Raw genomic sequence first — 19,130 nt, forward strand, 5'->3', positions numbered from 1 at the left:
TCTGAAATCAATGCTTTGATGACTCTTTTCTGACAGAACTGGAACTTCCTGGCAGGCGATATATTTCCATGTTAGTATTAATAAATGCTGTGAAACTGTAACTCGGATACTGATGTCAGTTCAGTTCAAGAAGCCAAGCCTTTGTGGAATGCCTACTGTGTGCGAGGGGATTTAGGGCCAGGCTCTTTTTTTGATAGTTTAAATTTATTTTAAGAGTGATTTGAAATTAATTGCCTTATTGTCTTAACAGTGAAGTGTTTTTAGTTCCTTGGAGTCTTAATAACAGTTCTCTTTTAAGAAATCGGAGCCAACGTGATAAATATGATGAAATACCAAGGAACAACAATGATAAATTGTTGGAACCAGTCATTTGATGTTCTCTGAAACAGACTTGTCAGTCTGCCTGTCTTAGGAGTTTCAGTGCAGAAGAAATACAATGAAAACTATCCTTTTTCTTCGTTTATAGATGGTTTCATAGATTGTCGTCATGGGTAACTTTGAGGTAACTATTTTCCCACCAAGAAACCCTATATTGAAAATGAACTATTTCATGTTCATCATCTTGTCATTCTCTTAAATGTATCATTAAATAAGTATCAAGTGCTTGTGTTTGAGAAATGCCATTGATTTCCTAAAAGACAAGTCAATATTAATGTCAGATACTGTAAAGTTTCACAGACAAACAAAGTCAGAGGAGGAGAGAGATTGATGTGTGTGTGTGTGTGTGTGTGTGTGGTGGGGAGGGGGTCTGTTTTAGAAAGGCAGTACTGTCTTCCTAGCTAGACCTTGAGTGTGCTGAGCATACCCGCTTCTTAGGGCCTCTGCACTTGCTGTCACTTCTGCCTAGCACGCTGTCCTTCAGAAAGCTGCATCAGCTGTTTTCTTACTTCACTCAGGGCTCTGACCACCCTGTCTATGGAAGCACCTTCTGCCATTCCATTTCCTCCCTGCTCTTCAGGGATTCATCTCCATCTGACATTAGGAACTGAGGAAATTCAAAGAAATTCTTTGATAAATCCTTTGCCATCTGAAGTCTTACTACTTGCTTTTTGAAATTCAGGAATTGAAAAGATTTCTAAATAATTCTTGCTATTTGATCTGGATAGTCAAATCAGGAACCAAATAATTTTGTATAGTAAAGGATATTTGTTGTTTTCTTCATAGTACTTTTTACTCTCTGATTTGTCTATCTGTTTGTCTGTCTCCCTCACTAAAATGTTAGTTTCATGGTGGGTGGGACTTTGTTTTGTTCACTGCTCTGTCCCCATCACCTGGAACAGTGCTTGACACCTAATCAAGTCTCAATAAATATGTGTTGAATAAATGTGTTACTACATGAATGAGTCCATTTGAACCAATATCATCTGAACTCTAATTTTAGAAAATACATGATTGTATGTAAAAGGCTTATTTCACATTATTAAATTTTAGAGAAGCAAGATGTGGGGTTATATGCATAGTATGGTTTCCATTTAAAAAATTCTTGAAACTTTGCATGTGTTCATTTATTCATTCATTTTTTTAAAATTCAGAGAAAGAGGGACAGGGAGGGAGAGATAGAAACATCAGTGATGAGAGAAAATCATTTATTGGCTGCCTCCTGCACGCCCCCTACTCGGGATTGAGCCCGAAACCCAGGCATGTGCTCTTGACTGGAATTGAACCTGGCACCCTTCAGTCCATCAGCCGATGCTCTATCCACTGAGCCGAACCCGCCAGGGCTATTCATTCATTTCTTGAAAGAAAAGTTACTAAGTATCTCCAGTGTGTCCATTCTGTGCTGGACATTCTAACTCAGCTACAGTTTCATGAGAAGACAGATCATGAAACAACATGAAATGGACTCCACCCTTTCCTCATCACTACTCTCTAGCTATGTTGATCTTCATTTAGTTACTCACATTTATTAATCTTTTAACATTGCATAGGTTATTCCCCCCCTCCCCCTATTGATTTTTTAGAGAGAGTGGATGGGAGGGAGGGAGGGAGAGAGAGAGAAATATTGATGTGAGAGATACCTCGATTGGTTGCCACCCACATGCCCTCTGACCAGGGTCAGGGATCAAACTTGCAACCCAGGTACGTGCCCTTGACCTGGAATCAAACCTGTAACCCTTCGGTTATTTTGTTATATGCTTAATATGTGTCTATATATTATAAATTCTGTGAGGTTAGGGACCATAATACCATTTAATTATCAATACCATTAGCTTAATGCATAATATATAGTAGGTATTCAATAAACATTTGTTGAATGAATGAATGAATGAATGAATGAATGAATGAGAGAAGTACACACTAGGAATACCATATCTAATCTAATGGAAGTTAGGGGAAGTAAATTTCAAGGTGGGATCTGAAGAATGAGGAGGAATTAGCAAGTGAAGAAACCAAGCAGCGTGTTCTGGAACCTAAGCTCTGACTTTATCCTAAAAGCAATAGAAGAGTTTTAAACCAAGAAGTGACACTATCAGACTTGCATTTTAGATGGACCATTTCTCATTGTTAGGAACAAACTGGAGCAGAGAGATTATTGGTTCAGAGGCTTTAGTGGTAGATGGTTGTGGCCTCCACTGGGTTCTTGGCAGTAGGGAAGAGAGGAGTGGGTGACTGGGATAGTGAGGGAAAGGAAGGAGTTAAGTTTGATTCCAAACTTCTGCCTTAGGCCACTGAGAGGGTCCTAGGGCTCACCTTTCACTGGAACTCAGAGCGAGAAACCATCTTAGGAGAAAAGAGCCTGAGACCTGTCTATATTGAAGCTGAACATTAAGGACTTGGTTATATAGCTGACTTTTCTAGATATAGGTATGCCGGGGTCCAGGCCCAGCGGTCCAGGGGTTCCCAAAAGTGTGGACAGAGTCGGTGAAGAATGTTTTACACGGAGACAGCGTTCAGAACTCTCTAGCTCTCTTTAGTCTCCGTGGATCTTCCTGTGCCTGGCTGAGGCCACAGAGAAAGATCCAGAGGCAAACAGCCTTTATTTTTATAGTCAGAGGTAAACAAGGTAGTGGTTACCAAGTTACACTGTTCTTGTGAGTTTCACTTGTTTACACTGTTCTTGTGAGTTTCACTTGTTTTTGTTCTTGTTGTACTTCCCTCAGCCCATTAGCTTCCCAGGTAAGATCTAGGGAGCGTCATAAGGTCAAGCCTAATTATGCTAAGAGGACTGTGCCCTCTAAGCTGGGACTTGTTTGTGACTTTGCCGACAGGTCAGTCTGAGGCTTAACCTTATAGAGGCTCCCCACATGTCACCCTTCTTTTAATCTTATGCTACTATAATAAAAGTTTAACTTAAGCATCAAGAACAAAAAGCTACCATAATGAAAGTAAAACTTAAGCATCAAGAACAGAACTGGCTATTAAAACAATAATGTTGCCGAAACCGGTTTGGCTCCGTGGATAGAGCGTCGGCCTGCAGACTGAAAGGTCCCAGGTTCGATTCCGGTCAAGGGCATGTACCTGGGTTGCGGGCATATCCCCAGTGGGAGATGTGCAGGAGGCAGCTGATCGATGTTTCTCTCTCATCGATGTTTCTAACTCTCTATCTCTCTCCCTTCCTCTCTGTAAAAAGTCAATAAAATATATTTAAAAAAAAAAAAAAAACAATAATGCCAACGTGTTAACATTTTCAAAAGTAGTAAGAACAAGAAAGAATGCCAGTGCAAAACAGCAATAAGTGAGAAATCAAACTACAGTAACATTTTTCTACTAAATGAAAGTTTCTTTTGCTGATTTACTCAGAGTCCTTGGACGTGGCTGTGCATGACTTTGCAGAAGACTGGCAGCTAACCAATGCTAGCATAGCCAGAAACATGGTTGACGGAGTAGCTTCCACTTCTTGCTTTTCTACCATCTGCTGGGCCTCACTTGTTAACTTCTTCAGCTGACCCCATGTTGGCACCTCGGTCCCTTGCATAGCCTTCGTCATCTTCCTTTTCCGCATCACTGTCACCGGGGCAACTCTCAGTCTTTTGAACGATGGGACAAGGAGCTCCTCTGGGTCCATTGTGGTGATGCACGTAACGCTCTGGTTCCCAAATTGGCTGCACTGCTCCTTCTGGAAAGACACAAAACACGCCTCTTCCCCACAGCATTACTGGATCTGGTAAAACTCTTATCTGGTTTTGCATCCTTTCACTGAGCTAAGTCGGAGGAGGCTATGCTATTGTACAGGAGGCCCGATGCCTTTTGGCTGCTGTACAACCCTCTGCATTGTATTTTTTTTTTTTAATTAACATATAACATTCTTCTCCCCCTTTTTTGTTTTTACAGAAAAGGTTTATATTGATGGAATTCTGACCATATATAAACATACATACTCCTCTGTATTCACAACTTCCCACTTCAACCCAAAAAGCCGCAGCTTCACATTTCTTCCGTGAGTTGGCGCCACCCCGGAGCCTCAGCACCTCAAAACAAAACCCCAATTTCGAGCCAAACTGCTAGTTTTTCCTTTTGTGTCAAGAGCTAACTCTGATATGTTAAAACAAAGTAAAATCTATTTACTCAATCCAAAATAGGCATTAAAAGGAAAAACCCCAAATGCTCTCTTGTATCCATTTTAAGAGTAGGATTGGCGCTTTCCGCTATTACCTGAGTCCTGATCTATCACCCCAGGGAGAGCTTGCCAATCCTGCACTTTCCTGGGGTGGAAAGGCTGCAGTGGGGTTAAGGATAAGGCTCCTTGGGCCTACCTTCTCCCATGCCTCTACATTTACCTTTCCGGCACCTTTCCTTCCTCAGAAAAGCATGGACACACTTCTTGTATAAAACATTCCGTCTAACTGGGAGTAACCTTAACTCCTCTGCTAGCAAGCATATGTGTTAAAAGATCAATATGGAGTCATTTTTCTTTAGACTCAGTATGGCACATCTTCTTAATCTAAAGATCAATACCGAGTCTTTTTCCTTTAGACTAAGTATGGCACATATTCGCAATATAAGTTCTGTACTATCCACCTTCTTACCCTACTTATCCTCTATAGGGGGGTCTGCAGCACCCTGGTGGAGTCCTATCTGTCCTGAGTGTGGGGGTTCTCAATGCGGGCGCCATATGCACAGCGTTCAGAACTCTCTAGCTCTCTTTAGTCTCCGTGGATCTTCCTGTGCCTGGCTGAGGCCACAGAGAAAGATCCCAAGGCAAGCTGAGCCTTTATTTTTATAGTCAGAGGTAAACAAGGTAGTGGTTACCAAAGTTACACTGTTCTTGTGAGTTTCACTTGTTTACACTGTTCTTGTGAGTTTCACTTGTTTTTGTTCTTGTACTTCCCTCAGCCTATTTGTTTCTCAGGTAAGATCTAGGGAGCGTCATAAGGTCAAGCCTAATTATGCTTAAGAGGACTGTGCCCTCTAAGCTGGGACTTGTTTGTGACTTTGCCAACAGGTCAGTCTGAGGCTTAACCCTATAGAGGCTCCCCACATAGGTACTTAGTAAAATACCTGTAAAGAAATAATTAAAATATAGTATTAGAAATTTAGTTATATATGTAAAATTTTCTTATTAACTTTTGGTTTTCATTATTTTTTTTTATAAAGGAAAAATAATAAACTTTAAAAAATTCTATTAGGATCTGCCATAGAAAATGCTAACGTTTTTGTCCAAAAGACAAAAAAGTAAGGCTTTCTTAATAAAATATGGGTTATTCCCAATGAAAACAAATGATTGGTCCTGAATAGAAGCCCATTGTCAAATGGTTCACCATTAGTGTATGTGTGTGGTGAAAGAGGAAATTTAACCTTATCATTCAGAGGTCTGCTAGAGTCAGGGACTGTCCTCCCCTCCCTCCCTCCCTCACTCCCTCCCTTCCTCCCTCCTTCCTTCCTTGTTCATATATCAAGCCTCAGCATGGTCCCTGGCTTTTAGTAATGGCTCAAGTGGAAGCTATTATTTAGATTTGTTACTAATACATTTATTTTTACTGCAGTTGTTATACAATGATGTTATTTGTGTCTAATTGATTTTTAGGTAGACTGGGGTCACCTGGACTATTTAGTTGTTGACATGCCACCAGGAACTGGAGATGTGCAGTTATCAGTCTCACAGAATATTCCCATTTCAGGTAAATCTCAAAGTTTAAAGTGGTTTGTGCTATCTTTGATGCTTTGCTGTTGCCTTATTGAAAAACAAACTTCATGACAAACATTTTTATATCTTAAAAAACATAATCATTTATAAATTTTCCTTTACAGGTAAAATTCATAAATAGAATTTTTCAAACTATTACTAGAACAGTTACATTTTCAAGAACATGAGACACTTGAAGAGGTGGTGATGTAAATCTGTGCTCTGGAAAAGCAGGAGCACTTAAGTGTTATTTAGGTAGAACATGGCTGTTTGGGGCTCACAGCTCTGTAGCACTTACAGCATAGTGCCCAATACATGGTGGGCACTAAGTAAATATTTATTGAATACCTACTCCTGAATAAGAGTAAATTTTAGGAAAATTTGGATTTGGGGTGAATATAATTATGGGAAAATATTTTATATTCTGCTAATTATTTACTAAAATCAAGAGAGCAAAAAACATATTCCCTTACTTCAAATACACAATACTTCATTATAGTAGGGGTTATGTATGATGGAGTTTCAGTATTTGTTGTTAAGTTTTATATTAAACTAGAGGCCTGGTGCACAAAATTCTGTATAGGTGTGGTCCAGCATCTGGCGTGGAAGGGCAGGTCCCAGCTGACCTCTGGGCCCTGGGCAGCACCTGGGCCCTCGGGTCCCCGCATGCCCTCTGCCTGAGTCACAGCGCCTGAATCCCCACGCGGAGATGCGGTGAGCATGGCCGGATGTGGTGGGCCAGGGCACAGTGTGGGCCTTTGGGCTGCCCAGCGGTGCCGCATGGAAGCTGGGTGGGCAGGCAGCGTGCTCGCTCTCCCAGCCAGCCTCGCAGACCAGCTCCTGCATGGACCCACGGGGAGCCAGACTGGCCCCTGCGGTCCCCATGGTTGTGGCCCAGCTCACCCGGAAGCCCATTGGAGCCAGCAGCACCTCCACTGCCTCCCGCTGCCAGCACCGTGTCACTGAGGCCCATCATGTCTCTGGTGGTCAGTGCACGTCATAGCAAGTGGTCAAACTCCTGGTGGAACTCCCAGTCGAGGAGACAGTTTGCTTATTAGGCTTTTATTATATAGAATCTGTTTCTAAGTGAATCTTTCCTAGGTTCTGCTGAAGAAATATTTGTTAATCTCACTTACATATAAGGACTTTGGGGAAAATAAGGGATATTTAAGTGTCTTTGCAAGTTACTTACTTATTGGTAATAAATAACCAAAAGATATCACTAACATTTAATCATCAGAAGGTTTAGAATCTGTGTTTTTGATAAAATATACACATTGTTTGAAAATATCAATATAGCATATTAATATGAATATTTTTTATGTTTAAATATGTTTGTAATCTAATGGAGCCTGAGACTTTTCCTTTAGTGAGGCAAGCTATAAAGTATAAGATGGGAGTAAAGTGAAGTAACATAGGAAAATAATCCTTCCTCTTTATGCTCAGCATACTAAATAGCCTGCTTTTTCTTTTTTAAAGAAGTTTTGAGACATCTTTCTCAATCTTAAGAATACTCACTAAACGTTTATTGAATAAAATGTGTTTCTGACATGTTGAAGTGCTTACTGCAGGTGTCCAAAATGCTTACATTATTCATGTGAATAATACATTGATAAAATTGGACTAAATTATCATTTATTTCCTGCATTGTGACTTGGTACCTTGCAAAAGTTTAATTTGCTTCACACAGGTAAACTGAAGTCCCTGAGCAATTTACCTTTGTTCATTCAGATAAAAGCTCTTCTGTTTGAATAGGATGAATGATTGTATCACCCTGTTTTAATTTGTACTTGTACTCTAAAGCCAACAATGTGTAGATTGGGGTTAAGATTGTCTCTCCTTTGAGGATTTCTTTCTTATATCCTAAAACTTTCTGATCAAAATAAATTTGTCTATGAATATTGCTAAACCTGTGCACCTCTATATGCTGAGTTTCCAACGGTCTGTAGCGGTGTTTACTATATTCAGGTTTTTCGGGGGTTTTGACTCTTAAGAGATTCCTTTGAGCCTCTTTAACTCATACATTCTAGGGAAGGTCTTGAGGTGGTCTGGAAGCAATCTCCTTTGACATTTAGGAGTAGAGCCCCAAATGATTCTTGGAAAGACTAATATTATCTTTGGGCTGATCATACTCGTCTTGGCCATCTGGCTAGTTTCCAGGCACACTGGTTCTCAGTATAGAATTGCAGCTGTTAGTACACTCATACTAAGTTTTTATGTCAATATTAAAATTAATGTCAACGGAAAGACTAGATTTTCTAAAGTGATCTATGTGTTAATTCTATAATTAGAAAAAAATAGTAAAAAATAAAGGTATCTTACCAAAATGGATGTGAGCGGGAATTAGTGGGGAGGCGGGGGGAAGGTGGATGTGATTGTGTGTATATGTTTGTTAAAGGCTTAGTTCGTGAGGTTTGGTTTTATTCAGACCAATGTCATTTCACAGCTAACATATCTAAGAACATACCAAAATTGAGCCAATTCCCATGACCTAGAGGGAAGGGTACCAACCAAATAATTTCTGGCCTGATTTGAACCATGGCTTTTATTAGTTTATATAATCTGGAACAGCCTATCAGAATCATGTTGACTTTCTAGGCCAAAGTGAATTATCTACTCTCTAATTATGAACCTAATTTTCCTTTCCTTTTATCATTGACTTCAGAATTCTTCTTGGTACTCTTATGTTCTACCTTTTTTTATGTCCCATATATCATAAACCACATAAGTTTTTTAGACTCACATTTGAGTCCCCCTTGGTTTGACTTCCCTATCCTTCCCACTACACTTTCACATAACCTGGGATTCCTCCTCCAGAATCTTATGTACTCACTGCCCCCTCTCTCTTCCTTTTACTTTCCAAAGTCTTTGTCTTTTTTAAAAAATCTTTATTGTCGAGAGTTTTACAGATGTCTTCCTTTCTTTCCCTCATTGCCCTCCTCCACCCAGTTCCCACCTGACCCCAGGTCTTCACCGCCCTATTGTCTATGTCCAAAGGTAATGTATATCCTACATAATAAAGGCCTAATATGCAAATATACCAAATAGCGGAATGACAGGTGGAACGACCAGTTGCTATGACACACACTGACCACCAGGGGGTAGATCAGGGGTGGGCAAACTTTTTGACTCGAGGGCCACAATGGGTTCTTAAACTGGACCGGAGGGCCGGAACAAAAGCATGGATGGAGTGTTTGTGTGAACTAATATAAATTCAAAGTAAACATCATTACATAAAAGGGTACAGTCTTTTTTTTTTTTAGTTTTATCCATTTCAAACGGGCCGGATCCGGCCCGCGGGCCGTAGTTTGCCCACGGCTGGGGTAGATGCTCAATGCAGGAGCTGCCCTCAGCCCACAGGCCCCAGGCCAGCCAAGGCGGGTGCCAGTGGGGGTCCCATGATCACCGTACAATTGCCCGACAGATCTGCCCTGATGGCCGGCCAGGCCTAGGGTCCCTACCAATGCACGAATTTCATGCATCGGCAATCTAGTGTGCATATAAGATCTTTGGTTAATCTCTTTCCGCACCCCCCTCCCTCTTGCCCTCTGAGATTCATCAATCTGTTCCATGTCTCCATGCCTCTGGTTCTATTTTATTCATCAGTTTATTTTGTTCATTAGGTTTATGGTTCGTTTATTTTGATTTTTAGATTCAATTGTTGATAGATATGTATTGCCATTTTATTGTTCATATTTTTCTTCTTCTTTTCCTTCTCCTTCTTTCTTCTTTCTCCTTTGTTCTTTCTTCTTTGTTCTTTCTCCTTTCTCCTTTCCTCTTTCTTCTTTCTTCTCCCTCTCTTCAACATTTCATGTAATACTGGTTTGGTGGTAATGAACTCCTTTAGCTATTTCTTGTCTGTGAAACTCTTTATCTGACCTTCAATTCTAAATGATAGCTTTCCTGGGTAGAGTAATCCTGTTTATAAGTCTTTGCTATTCATCACTTGAATATTTCTTGCCACTCCCTTCTAGCCTTCAAAGTTTCTGCTAAGAAATCAGCTGACAGTCGTATGGGCATTCCCTTGTAGGTAACTAACTGCTTTTCTTTTGCTGCTTTTAAGATTCTCTCTTTGCCTTTTTTTTTTAAATATATGTTTTTATTGATTTCAGAGAGAAAGGGAGAGGGAGAAAAAGATAGAAACATCAATGAGGAGAAAGAATCATAGATCGGCTGCCTCCTACATGCCCCCTACGGGGGATTGAGCCCACAACTCAGGCATGTACTTTGATCGCAAATTGAACTATGACCTTCTGGTTCATAGGTCAACTCTCAACCACTGAGCCACGCCAGCCAGGCTCTCTCTTTGTCTTTAACCTTTGGTATTTTAATCATGATGTGGGCCTCTTTGGGTTCCTCTTGTTTGGGATTCTCTGCACTTCCTGGGTTTGTAAGTCTATTTCTTTCACCAGGTAGGGAAGTTTTCTGTCATTATTTCTTCAAATAGGTTTTCAATATCTTGCTCTCTCTCTTATCCTTCTGGTACCCCCATAATACAAATGTTGGTATGCTTGAAGCTGCCTCAGAGGCTCCTTATACTATCTTTATTTTCTTTTTGCTCTTCTAACTGGATGTTTTTTGATTCCTCATATTCCAAATTGTTGATTTGATTCTCAGAATCCTCTACTCTACTATTGAATCCCTATAAATGATATTTTTCTTTTTAAATATATTTTTTATTATTGATAGTATTACAGATATCTCTCATTCTCCCTCCCCCCCCCCCATCCCCCTCTTAACCCCTCTCCTCCAAACCCCTACCCCCCATGCCCAGGTCTTCATTACCCTCTTGCCCGTGTCCATGGGCTATGCATATAAGTATATAACTTCTTTGGTCCCTGTAAATTATTCTTTATTTCAGTTAGTATATGCTTAATTTCTGACTGGTCCTTTTTCATATCTTTGACATTCTCACTAAGATCCTTGAAAGTCTCACTGAGTCCCTTAAAGCTCTCATTAAGATTCTTCAGTAACTTTATAATCATTGTTTTGAACTCTGTAGACAATAGTTTGCTTGCTTCCATTTCTTTCATTTGTGACCTGTTTCTTTGTCTTCAAATTTTGGCTGCTTCCCTGTGTTTGTTTCTATGTATTAGGTAGAGCTGCAATGTCTCCTGGAATTGGTAGAGTGGCTTTATGTAGTAGACGTCCTGTAGGGCCCAATGGCTCAGCCTCCCCAGTTACCTGAGATAGGCACTCTAGGTGCACCCCTGTGTGGGCTGTGTGCACAGTCATGTAGCTGAGCCTTGATTGTTGTTGGCATCACTGGGAGGAATTGACCTCCAGGCCATTTGGCTGAGAGGACCAATTTTGTCTACAATGAAAGAACTTCTGTGCAGGAGATACCTCTATAGGTATCTTGCTTCAGTGGGGCTTTGGTTCTCACTAAGTCTGCTCCTTGAGTGTATTGCTTATGGATGGAGAGTTGTAATCTAATGTGATCCGAAACTGTCCAACCAGATGCACTGGCTCTGGGTCTCCAGGGAGGTGCAAAGTCAGCCACTGCCTGGGGCCACCTGGAAAGAGGGATTTGCATATGGCTGCTACTTGTATTGGGCTAGGACAGCTGTGGGCAAACTACAGCCCGCGGCCGGATCTGGCCCGTTTGAAATGAATAAAACTAAAAAAAAAAAGACCGTACCCTTTTATGTAATGATGTTTACTTTGAATTTATATTAGTTCACACAAACACTCCATCCATGCTTTTGTTCCGGCCCTCTGGTCCAGTTTAAGAACCCATTGTGGCCCTGGAGTCAAAAAGTTTGCCCACCCCTGGGCTAGGAAATGCCCAGGCCAGGCCCAGCTGTGAATCAAGGCAGGCTGGTGCCAGTGCTGGGTCTTAGACCTTTTATTGATAGGTTTGGGACACTGTGAATCCAGCTGCTGCTTGTTTGAGAGATTTTTAGGAAAATCTGAAGCCTGAACCAGGACAGGCCATTCATATGCAAAAGCTGCTGCAAACAGCTTGGGTGGGGCTGCAAAATGGATGCGGTGGGGTCTAAGGGACTCACTAAAGTGGAGTAAACAGTATGGGCCATGTTGATAGAAAGTCGGATATCGCTCCCAGTCAACTCTGCGATGGGGAGAGGTCCCAGTACAGGAACAATGACCCCTGCTAGCACCCCTGTCTGGGAGAAAGCCACCCCTGAGTTCCTGCCCTGATGCCGGTGAGTTCCTGCCCTGATGCCAGACAGTCAGTTCCTCCCCTTATGTCCCTGGATTTCCCCAAAGCTGCCACCTGGTGCTGGAGCTCAGAGGAAGTGGACTGTGTAAGTTTGTGTGTGGGCACTTTAAGAGGAACACCTGAGTCTCTAGCAGCCTCTGTGCCACTCAGCCACAATCCCCACTGCTTTTTACAGCTCTAAGTTACAGGGACTTCTCTTCCCAGCTCTGGAACCCTGGGCTGGGGGGCTGGTGTGGGGCTGAGACCCCCCTGCTTCTCATGGGAAGCTTTGAAGATATCCCTCCCTATTAAAAAAAAATGCCATATGTGGGTATTGGACCAGCCCATTTAGCACCTCTGCCTCTCCTACCTGTCTCAAAGTGCTCTCTTCTTTACTTCTCTGTTTGTAGGACTTCCATTCAGCCAGATTTCAGGTTGTTCTGAATGATGGTTGCTCTGTATTTTAGTTGTAATTTTGATGTGGTTGTGGGAGGCAGCGAGTACAGGCATTTACCTACACTGCCATCTTAGTTCCTCTCCAAAGTCTTTGTCTTTACAGACATTTCACTCTCACTTAGAATGTCTTTCTTCCCCAGTCAATGGGCACCCAAATCCTGCATACCTTTTATTTCAAATGTCTACTCCTTGCATGTTTCCCAATCCCCCCATTAGGAATCATTTCTTCCTCCTTGAAATTCACATAGGATTTTATTTGAACCATCTCATGTTCTCCACTCAAAACCTGCATAACTGTTATCTTCTGTACCAGACTGTTACTCCCTAGAGGGCCAAATCTCTGTTTCAATCATTTTTTGTATTTCTCACAGTGCCAAACTCAGTGTCTTCCTGTAACCACTCAGGAAATGTTTAATCAATGAGTGTTTTATCTGTGTGTGTTATCTTCCCAACTAGGCTGTAAGCTGCTTGAATGCAAAAAATTTTCCCTATTTATCATAGTATTTCTTAGAGTACTTTGGGGTATGGGTTATGGAGTTGATACTGGTTGAATAAATGACAAAGCTAATTGACTAGTTATCACAGTTCACCTGTTCATCCCGCGTTATTTTTTTTTTTTTTACAAAAGTAAATGAAATTTTATTATTATACACAGGAAAATAAATCACATTTAAGCACAAACATAAAAACAACAGACTCATTTCTCATCTTCAAGCTGTTTCTTTTCACTGGTTTCTTCCATATCAAAAGTGAATGGTTTGTCATAACCCATTAGATGGTCATAGTCTTTGGGGTTTGGAAAGAGACCTGGATTAACTAACAGTGATTATGTTTTAGCATAAAATGTGGTAAACAGATGTGTGCTGTTTGGAATCTTCACATCATTCTGGTGAAACACAGTACTGGTTCCTGAAAGCAAAACATTGTAAGTAATGGCTTTGTAAGTGTCTGTCGTGGCCTCATGGTACAACCGAATGACATAGCCTTTTGTAACTAAGTGAAGCAGGACTGGAGTGATCATTGTAAATCTTCCTATGATGCCATAAAATAAGATTTGCAAAGGCAGACTTCCAAATACAACATTATTTTGGGCAAAAGTGTATGGTAGAAATGTAAGGCTGATCGCACTTGTAGAATAAGAGAAACATTTCACACCAAATACTGTTCGGGCCAAATTCCCAGTATAAATCAGTCTTCCGTCTTCTGATTTTTCAACTTGTTTGTGTAAGCATCGAACAGAATACTATTGTGTTCCTCCCATAATATTTCTTACCATCCTTCTAACTCATTCCTGGGATCTCTCCAACTCCGACTGCTTTTACTTAGGAGGTTTTTTAAAAATGTACAGGTTAAATAAAGCATTTATTAAAAACATATATTTTATGTCACTCTCCCTTTGAGAGAAAAATACATTTCAGTTTAGATTTATTTATGCTGTTCTCTTTCCTCTAGTATGTACAGTATCTTTGTGGTCAGTTGATACCTTTTAGTATTAACTTTGTTTTGGTTTCTGAGATATTTGTGCATGTGGGCACCTGATATGTGGTGTCAGGCAGGCTCTTATTAAATTACTAGTGAGAATCACTGGCATTATTCCATTATAATAGTAAGAAATTCTCTTATTTACTTTAAAGGATGTTTAGCCAGATACTACCTATCTCTCTGACTTTTTATCCTTACCTGTGGAACACCTGGCTATCCCACTGACTTGTAAGGATCAAATGAGAGAATGATTTAACTACATGTAAATGAATGCTATTTTTTTTTTAATACTTTTCTTGACTTTTTTTTTTTTAATATATTTTATTGATTTTTTACAGAGAGGAAGGGAGAGTGAGAGAGAGAGAGAGAGTCAGAAATATCGATGAGAGAGAAACATCGATCAGCCGCCTCCTGCACATCCCCCACCGGGGATGTGCCCGCAACCCAGGTACATGCCCTTGACCAGAATCGAACCTGGGACCTTTCAGTCCGCAGGCCGACGCTCTATCCACTGAGCCAAACTGGTTTCGGCAGAATGCTATTTTTTTAATAAATATATTTCTTTATTGATTTCAGAGAGGAAGGGAGAAGGAGAGAGATAGAAACATCAATGATGAGAGAGAATCATTGATCGGCTGCTTCCTGAACATCCCCTACTGGGGATCAAGCCTGCAACCCAGGCATGTACCCTTGGCCGGAATCGAACCTAGGACCCTTCAGTCCACAGGCTGACGCTCTATCCACTGAGCCAAGCCGGCTAGTGCTGAATGCTATTTTTAAGTAACCACTTGGACACTTTAAAAGAGTTTTTTTTGTGTGGGGGTGGTGTGATGAAATGCTATGAATTCTATGGACTCTCCATTTATCCAAGCCATGGTGAAAATGAAAATAAATGTTTTATACTTGGAAAGAGACATCCTTTTGGAAAATTCATGGAGACAGACCTGTATAAGCAAAAAAGAGCCTCTTTTTGAATGCTAATTAGCAACTTTTTGAATGTGTTCCATAGGATGGATGACAGGCTCATTATTAGAAGAAACTTCAAAGGAAAAAAATTATCATCTTATTTGTGTTAAAAGTGTTGTGTAGTAACAACAGTAATAAATGTGTTGACAGCAGTATTAGAGTCTAATGATTTAAATTTGAGCTGGCATGGACTACTAAATCACTACATGCTACAAATACCTAGTCGTTGTAGCACTGCTGGAGGGAAAGGAGACAGGATAAGGATGGGAAATAACCAAGTGTAGTCTTTGCATTTGCTCTTGTCTTGTTGAACTTGTCAAGGGGAAAAGAGAGCTGTCAGTGCTGGTTTTGTTTTTATTATTTTTTCTTACTACTTTTAACTTTTTTGGTGATAGTTTGCTGGGTTTTTGCTTGCTGTTTGTTTGTTTAGCTTGTAAATTAGTTGTTGCCATATACTGAATTGGGTAGATTCCAGGGTTGACTTCTGTTTTTTTTTTTTTAAATACCTAAGTACTCTTCCAAAGTAGAAGAGGAGTAATATTTATCTGAGGAACATTATAAGTTCCTTGAAATTTTTGAAAATATATACACTGTGCTAGTATTTGAATTTTAATAGCTGTTACTTAAATATTTTTTCTCTCTTTGCTTCAACTGAGTTCCTCTGTATGTAACTATCTGAACACTATCTTAATTTGTTTTTAACTATTGGAATTAAGTGAAGAGTTTATGCTTTACATGGGACACATGAAACATATTTTCTTTTTCAAGAGACTGGAGAATTTTAGTAAGCTATTTATATTAAGTGCTATATTCATCAGTGTCCTGGCAGGTACCTATGACACACCTTAAAAGGAATAAACAAAACAGAGTTTAATGAAGGGACTTGTTACAGAGGTGTGGGCAGCATTAAGGAAATCAACAAGAGATGGTGAAGTACCCAGAGACTAATGATATTAGTAAGTTGTTACTGTCCCTCCGCCTGAGGGGGGAGAGAGTGAATTGTGTCAGTGCAGCCTGGCAGCTGCTGGAGCCATGGAAGAGGCTACCTGTTGGGATCTGTGGCCAAAAAGGCACATGGCTAAGGCCAAAACTCCTGCAAGGCATGGAGAAGCAGTGTGTGAGGCAGGTGATAATACTCCAACCTTTTCCTCCTCCTATCTATATAAAAGGCTAATGTACTAACTGTCCATCCGACTGGTTGCTGTGACGCACACTGACCACCAGGGGGCAGATGCTCAGCACAGGAGCTGCCGTGTCGCACACTGGCCATTTACAGAGAAATGGCACCGCAGACTTGGCGCCCACAAAGCAACGCTTGGCTTCCCCCAAGTGGGACACAGGCCCCGCCACCACCCTGGAGTGACACCCCACCAAATCGCAGCCAACGCTGCCGAGACCCCATGGCGCAAAATGCGGCCCACAGCCCAGCCTGGAAATGGTGGCTGTGGGCACTGGGTAATGATGTCATGTAGCAACACTCAGCTTCCTCTCCCTAGGGACAGGCCTTCTCTCTCTCTCTCTCTCTCTCTCTCTTTCTCTCTCTCTCTCTCTCTCTCTCTCTCTCTCTCTCTCTCTCTCTATATATATATATATATATATATATATACTAGAGGCCCGGTGCACAAAAATTTGTGCACTCGGGGGGGGGAGGGGGGGTCCCTCAGCCCGGCCTGTGCCCTCTAGCAGTCTGGGACCCCTCGGGAGATAACGACCTGCTGGCTTAGGCCTGCTCCCGGGTGGCAGAGGGCAGGCCCAATCCCTAGGTGCAGCCCCTGGTCGGGCTCAGAGCAGGGCTGATTGGGGAGTTGGGGCGCCGCCCCCTGTCACACTCAAGGCAGGGTCGATGGGGAGGTTGTGGAGCAACCCCCTGTCACACACAGAGCAGGGCCAATCAGGGGGGTTGGGGCTCTGTACCCTGTCACGCACAGAGCAGGGCCCATCAGGGGGTTGGGGTGCTGCCCTCTATCACCCACAGAGCAAGCGGATCAGGGGGTTGGGGCGCCTCCACTCTCACACTCAGGGCAGGGCCGAGGGGGAGGTTATGGCTCTACCCCGTCACACGCAGAGCAGGGCCCGTGGGGGGGGGGGGGGGGAGCTCCCCCCTATCAGGCACAGAGCAGGGTGGATAGGGAGGTTGTGGCCCCGCCCCCTGTCACACACAGAGCCGCAGGGCGATCGGGGTTTGGGTGCTGCCCCCTGTCACGCTGATTCCAGTGCCGGGAGGCCTCACGGCTCCGCTGATCCCAGTGCTGGGAGGCATATTACCCTTTTACTATATAGGACAGAGGCCTGGTGCACGGGTGGGGCCAGCTGGTTTGCCCTGAAGGGTGTCCTGGATCAGGGTGGGGGTCCCCACTCGGGTGCCTGGCCAGCCTGGGTGAGGGGCTGAGGGCTGTTTTCAGGCTGGGGGTGACTGAACTCCCAAACGCTCCTTTTTTCCTTTTTTTTTTTTTTTTTTTTTTTTTAATTCTGTGCCAGCTTTAGCTTGAGGCTTGGCTCCAGCTCTTAGGCCTCCGGCTGAAAGTAGGTTTCTGGCCTTTGCTTACAATGTTGCGAATCTGCTGGCTGAAGTTGGGCGTATTTGTTACAGAGTTTCTTAAACTGCCAGCTCAGAGGCAGCGGCAGGCGGGGAGCGTTGGTTTCCTCCGTCACTGAGGCAACCAAGCCTCATGTTAGTTTCAAGCTGCCTGGCTGCCGGCCGCCATCTTGGCTGACAGTTAATTTGCATATCTCGCTGATTAGCCAATGAAAAGGGTATCGGTCGTACGCCAATTACCATGTTTCTCTTTTATTAGATAGGATATATATATATATATATATATATATATATATATATGTATGTATATGAACCTAAGTGACCATTCGACCATCCAATCAGTGGCTATGATGTGCACTCACCACCAGGGGGCAGATGCTCAATGCAGGAGCTGCTGAACGACAGCAATGTTGCAGAGTGCCCTCTCGCACTCTAGGACCCCTCAGGGGATGTTAGACTGTCAGTTTCGGCCCTATCCCCGCAGGCCAGGCAGAGGGATCCCACCTGCCAGAGGGACCCCACTCACTCCGCAGATACCCTTCAAGCCCCGACGCCACCCCAGGTGCGGCCAGCCGGGGAGGGAACGCGGGAGGTTGTTTCCAGGGTGTGTCTGGCTCATCTTGCCCAGTCCCGCCCCACCGGTCACCTTCTAATTAATTTCCTTTCAGTGTGCACAAACCTATGCACTGGGCCTCTAGTTTAACAATAAACGGCACCGTGGACCTAGTGCCCACAAAGCAACACTCAGCTTCCCCCAAGTGGGACATAGGTCCTGCCACCACCCCGGAGTGACACCCACCGAATCGCAGCCAACACTGCTGAGACCCCATGGTGCAAAATGCAGCCCACAGCCCAGCCCAGCCTGGAAACGATGGCTGTGGGCACCAGGTAGTAACACCCGGCTTCCTCTTTCTAGCGTCTAGCCTTCTTGGAGTTTCTTCAGCCCAGGAACATGACTTGCTGTATAGCCAGGTGGAAACATTTTACATTTTAACGAAATGTCTGTGAAGCATTTTCCCGTGCCTCATTTCATTTGATCCTCACAGAATTCCTTGAGTAAGTAAATAGGAGACTCAATGGAATCCTATTTTCTTTTCATTAGCCGGAAAACAGAGATTTAGAAAGCTTAGAAACTTGACCCGACTGAAAAGAAGTAAGAAATGGTGGACCTTGAAAATGACTTCAGGTTTTCTCACAGTGCAGAATATAGTCAAACACTGCTGCAGTTAAATATTTTACCCTTTGTTCTCCCTGTGTGATCAATAATAATCTGCTTCATGTTGATATTTACTGCTGTATTGCTAACAATTACCTAAAAGAGAAGTTGGGGTGCTTCACTGGGCTGGAAAAAGTTTAGCTAAATCAGAAAGAAGGTCTAATTAACACATTGTTTGCGGGTAGTTTTTATCGCGCACTAACAGGTGGCGTGGGCCATTTTTGCTAATTTTTTGTGCAAATGGCAA

At 42.5% G+C, this 19,130-nt stretch overlaps 1 protein-coding gene and 1 pseudogene across 3 annotated transcripts in view; one reads left to right on the forward strand and one right to left on the reverse strand.

The window, feature by feature from the left end:
- Nucleotides 1–19,130, forward strand: part of NUBPL (NUBP iron-sulfur cluster assembly factor, mitochondrial) — a 241,121-nt gene that overhangs the window by 178,657 nt on the left and 43,334 nt on the right. For all 3 annotated transcript variants that reach the window (XR_009454504.1, XM_059710159.1, XM_059710171.1), the window contains one exon: nt 5,966–6,059. Coding sequence is in view for 2 of the 3 variants with exons in the window: in XM_059710159.1 (XP_059566142.1) it covers nt 5,966–6,059 (94 nt within the window). In the remaining variant the exon portion in view is untranslated. The remainder of the gene's footprint in view (nt 1–5,965; nt 6,060–19,130) is intronic.
- LOC132228105 (transmembrane protein 70, mitochondrial-like) lies at nt 13,288–15,583 on the reverse strand (annotated as a pseudogene).

The sequence above is a fragment of the Myotis daubentonii genome, chromosome 1 (genome assembly GCF_963259705.1).
Source record: "Myotis daubentonii chromosome 1, mMyoDau2.1, whole genome shotgun sequence".
Taxonomy (NCBI): domain Eukaryota; kingdom Metazoa; phylum Chordata; class Mammalia; order Chiroptera; family Vespertilionidae; genus Myotis; species Myotis daubentonii.